Genomic DNA, 5,246 nt, shown 5'->3' on the forward strand with positions numbered 1-5,246 from the left:
CTGCACCGTCAGACGGACTTATATTCTGATCGTCTGGATTTGGGTTTTCAGCTCATTTACAGTTTTGTTCCAAACAATTGTTCTACTGTCAACAGAGCCTCAAGAATTTTTTCATTCCACAATATATTGTATGCTGGAAAATCTGTTCCGACACCCAATTAGCACACAGATGAGAGAAATTAACTATATAATTTATTTAACTGTAGTTTGGTTCACACTTTTCTTTACTTACTTCAAGATCTTCTTCGCTGCCAAAGCAGCTAATTCAGCTGATGGAAAAACAAAAAAGGCCAGAAACACCATCCTGCTTCATGGCTTTCAGCTCCTGCTGTGTATGATAACATATTTAGARCCTTTGGTCAAAAATACTTTTTTAGGCATGTACCCTAAATATGCCAGTCATTTACGCTTTGTTTGGTATATCACTGTACAGATTCTCCCCAGATTTATCAGCCCCATTGTGTATGGGCTGCGAGACAAAACAATTAAACAGCATATGAAAAGAACTTTAATGTAACTGTTTTTACACATTAGGATTACTTATGTATAATATAATTATGTTGCCCTTTGTCACCGTTCTGTTCATAACTTTTATGGATAGAATTTCTAGGCGCAGCCAAGARGTTGAGGGGATCCSTTTTAGTGACCTRAGGATCACATCTCTACTTTTTGCAGATGATGTGGTCKTATTGACTTCATCAGATRCTGATCTCCAGCTCTCACTGGAGAGGTTCATGGCCGAGTGTGAAGCGGCCYGGATGAGGATCAGMGKCTCCAAATCCGAGACCAGTCTTGAGCCGGAAAATGGTAGGGTGCCTTGTCCGGGTCGGGGAGGAGGTCCTGCCCCAAGTGGAGGAGTTTAAGTATCTCGAGGTCTTGTTCAGGAATGAGGGAAGAATGGAGCGGGAGATCAACAGGCGGTTTGGTGCTGAATCTGCAGTGATGCGGGCGTTGTACCGGTCTGTCGTGGTGAAGTGAGATTTACCAGTCAATCTACATTCCTACCCTCATCTATGGTCACGAGCTTTGGGTAGTGACTGAAATAACGAGATCGCGGATACAAGTGGCTGAAATGGGTTTCCTCTGCAGGGTGTCTGGGCTCTCCCTTAGAGATAGGTTGAGAAGCTCAGTCATCCAGGAGGGACTCAGAGTAGAGCCGCTGCTCCTCCACGTCAAGAGGAGCCAGTTGAGGAGGCTCGGGCATCTGGTAAGGATGCCTCCTGAATGCCTCCCTGGTGAGGTGTTCTGGGCACGTCCCACTGGGAGGAGGTCCAGAGGAAGACCCTGGACACGCTGGAGGGACTATGTTTCTCGGCTGGCCTGGTAACACCTTGGGATTTCCCCGGATGAGCTGGTCCAAGTGGCTGGGGAGAGGGAAGTCTGGGTCTCTCTGCTTAGGCCTGCGTCACACGGAAAGATAATTATGCAGATTTTTGCCCTTCAAACAATCCTAAGAAAGTCCAGATTATCATGATGGCTCTAAAGATAATCATAGCAGATATTCCTGCCATGGGTGGTGAGTTAAGAGTGATCTAGTCGGCTCGGAAGGGCGTCGGGACCGCTCCGACCTCAAATCAGGGATATTCAACATGTTTGATTTTTTGGCCCGATATTACAGTTTGAGTAGTGTTCAACTGAGCTTGCAGCCTGTTGAACGAGACGTGCAGCCAATCAGAAAGTGAGGTGACATAAACACGGAGGGAAATCCAAAATAGAAAAGACAAAAAAACCTGTCATGACTCAGCAGAAAGTCTGCTGGATGTTAAAAGTCRTATGGAATTGTTTTTCCTCTGGTAAAAATAGTCCACAAATGATCAACARTGTTTCTTCCTCGTCARAAATATTTATTTACTCTGAACTCACGTCTCTCTGGAGGRCATTTGAGATATTTCCTCTGACATCTGAATTCTCGCGAGATTTCAGGAAGTCTCGCGTGATTTGATATCTAACATCTGAATGTTCATGAATGAAATATCATTTTGTGTGTGGTGTGTTGTCTCTTGCCGTGTGGTTGTATACCACACACTGTAGGACCAAACTTGGTATATTCATGAATTTCTATCTTCACGTGTGGYCTCTCTCAGTCTTTGAAAATCGACCGACTGTTTTAAAATCTTGTYGTGTGARTCAGCCTTTAGGCTGCTGACCCRMTGACCTGACCCCGGATAAGAGGAAGAAAACGGAGGGACGGACAGACATTAGGATTAAAGTTTTTGGGTACTGTGATTTGATGACTCTGGACCAAAAGAGCACAAAGAGGAGGTAGCAACTTGAATGCTGGTAAACAGGAGGAGAGGAAAGGTTTGCTCAGGATTGGAGACTGTGATGAAGTGATTCAATGCAGCCTACTGGTTTCTTCTTTAGATTGTTCTTTTTATGTACAGTGCCCTGAGACAACGTATGTTGTGACTTGGCGCTGTATAAATAAACTTGAAGTTGAACTTGAACTTGAAAGTGAGAAGTGAGACTGAGAGGAGGAAGAGGTTCAAACACTGAGGTGATTATTGGATGAAAACTGATTAACTTGTGGCCCAGGGTGTGAGGAGCTGAGGGGGGGGGGGAATGAACACAAACACACAAAAAACATTTAAGGAATTCAGAAAGTAATGTAATGTGAAAAAGGATGAAGAAAAGTATCAAAACACAAGTTCAAAGAAGCAAAAACTAAAAGCATTCGAAGCACAAACATTAGCAGAAGTAGGTTTCAGAGAYCAATGTTTCTGAATAATTTGAAGAGATCTTAATGTGCTTTGAAAGGGAAAATTCTGAAAATAAAARGAAACAAGTTTAGAAGTTGCAAAAATCAAAAGTCATCACACCCGTTTCCTGAACAAGCTGAGTGTTTTGATTGATGAACAGATGCTAAAGAAAACAACAGTATAAATGCTGAGTAAGCATTCTTTGTTTTTGATCAAATAAAGTTTTTATTTTCCGRATGAATGTCTCTTTGCACAAGCAGTTTTGGTCCATTGTACAATGGGAAAGCAAAGCATTTGTAATAAACAAAGTAAAAAAAAGTTGAGCTCCTTGTTATTTTGCAGTTGCCTCCAGACAGTTAATTAATCTAATTAGTTCAAGAGAGAATTTATTCATAACGTCACACTTTGGCAGGACTTTAAACATCAACAGCAAACATAAAAGCATACCTTACTCCAATTTTTGTCAGGTTCATGTGAAGACGGAAGCGATCTGTGAGGTAGGAAGAATTCTGTCCATCTGTCCGCTAAATGTTTTTATGTCAGTTTTCAAAAATCTCTATTTTTCTGTCATTTAAACATATTTACAGCACACATTTAAGGTCTGAAAAAAGGATTTTAAAAACACTAGTTGGTAAATCAGTAAAAAAAAAATCAGTGAAAAAAATTCATGAAATGTCACATTTGAGCTGTGATTTCTATTCACTGCTATGACTTGTTAATACAAACTTAAAACTTTTAACTTAAAACTTATTTAAACTTTTGTTCTTCCTGTCATGTTCACAATAATGGCATTTCAGGATGTTTTGGTAAATGAATTTGTTTGACAAAATGTTAAAAATGAAAAAAAAAACTTAACAGCATAAAATTTTCAGGTTTCTGATTTTTTCTCTCTGCTTATTTATAGTCATCATTATTATTCTTTGTTCTATCTGATGTTTTCTCTGGTTTTCAGTTATAAATYTTTATTTGATTAATGTCAAAAATGAATTAAGGCTCATTTGTCAGCTCATAACACTAACATATATAATATTCTGTTTTAGTGACAYGAATTTCCATCAACTCCATGAATTCCTCGTCTTTTAGTTCCAACGTGTCGATCAGTCCGGTTGAAGAAAGCGTGGCTGTAAGTATAAGCAAATATGTGATCGTCCTCGCCCTCAGCCTCTTCATCAACTACATCAATGGTACTCTGATCCACACCTTCAGGAAACACCAGGTCTGCTTTTGTTGACATGGTTTTTGGTTATTTCAAAGTTATCAGAGCAGACTGTGTTGATAAAAATTCTAAAAATACCAATAAAAGCATTTTCCCCTTTCTTTAAGGTTTTTTCCCTGAACCCTCGCTACATCCTGTTCATCCATCTTGTCCTGAACGATATGATCCTGCTGACAACATCAGTCAGCCTGTTTTTCATCGCCTGCACTGTCTTTGAAATTAACGTTTCCCTCTGTTGTTTTATAATGATTGTGACTGTTTTCACCAGTCTGAACACWCCYTTAAATTTAGCAGTGATGGCTGTGGAGTGCTACATRGCTGTGTGCTTCCCTCTGAGACACGCTGAGCTCTGCACCGTCAGACGGACTRWTATTCTGATCGTCTGMATTTGGGTTTTCAGCTCATTTACAGTTTTGTTTGAAACCATTGTTCTTCTGTCAACAAAACCTCTGGAGTTTTTTCATTCCACAATATATTGTCTGCTGGAAAATCTGTTCCGACACCCAATTAGCACACAGGTGAGAGAAATTAACTATATAATTTATTTAACGGTAGTTTGGTTCACCCTTTTCTTTACTTACTTCAAGATCTTCTTTGCTGCCAAAGCAGCTAACTCAGCTGATGGAAAAACAAAAAAGGCCAGAAACACCATCCTGCTTCATGGCTTTCAGCTCCTGCTGTGTATGCTGACATATGTAGAACCTTTCGTCAAAAATACTCTTATCCGCATGTTCCCTAAATACACTGCTCACTTACGCTTTGTTTCTTATATCATTATTAACATTCTCCCCAGGTTTATCAGCCCCATTGTGTACGGGCTGCGAGACAAAACATTTAAAGAGCATTTGAAAAGAAACTTTACCATGAATCTTTTTCTTTTGCATAATAAAGTATGAGATAGTATTGCAGTGATTAGTACACCTACACTTCTTGTAACGAACTGTTATAAGGAAATTCACGGGTTCTTCTGTTTAAGGAAATAAACATCCTTTCTGTGTAAACATGAGACCACACAAATAAGTCAGACTTTAGTCAGTGAATTCAAGTTGATCTGGTCATAAACGAGATCATTTATTTATAGAATCGAAATAAATCCTTTATATACAACTTATTGTGAACAATCAAATTTTGTTGAGAGTTAAAACATCAACAACACTAATTAACCGTCAATATGACAACTCTAACAGATACAGCAGAACTTCAGATTTAAGGTCTTACTAAACCAGATGTTTGCAAGTACATTAAACTTGGTAATGTTTAAGTGTAAAGGGGCAATATCATGTAAAATCAACTTTTTTTTGAGTTTTATATCATGTTATAATGTTATACTC

General features: G+C 39.2%; 1 protein-coding gene across 1 annotated transcript; it reads left to right on the forward strand.

The window, feature by feature from the left end:
* The first annotated feature begins 897 nt into the window (after positions 1-897).
* LOC106525071 (olfactory receptor 1M1-like) lies at positions 898-4,811 on the forward strand. The gene is made up of 3 exons (XM_014019183.1): positions 898-974; positions 3,783-3,915; positions 4,023-4,811. The coding sequence occupies exons 1-3, from the start codon at positions 898-900 to the stop codon at positions 4,809-4,811; spliced, it is 999 nt and encodes a 332-aa protein (XP_013874637.1).
* Positions 4,812-5,246: the final 435 nt, after the last annotated feature.

This window comes from Austrofundulus limnaeus, unplaced genomic scaffold (genome assembly GCF_001266775.1).
Source record: "Austrofundulus limnaeus strain Quisiro unplaced genomic scaffold, Austrofundulus_limnaeus-1.0 Scaffold210, whole genome shotgun sequence".
NCBI lineage: Eukaryota > Metazoa > Chordata > Actinopteri > Cyprinodontiformes > Rivulidae > Austrofundulus > Austrofundulus limnaeus.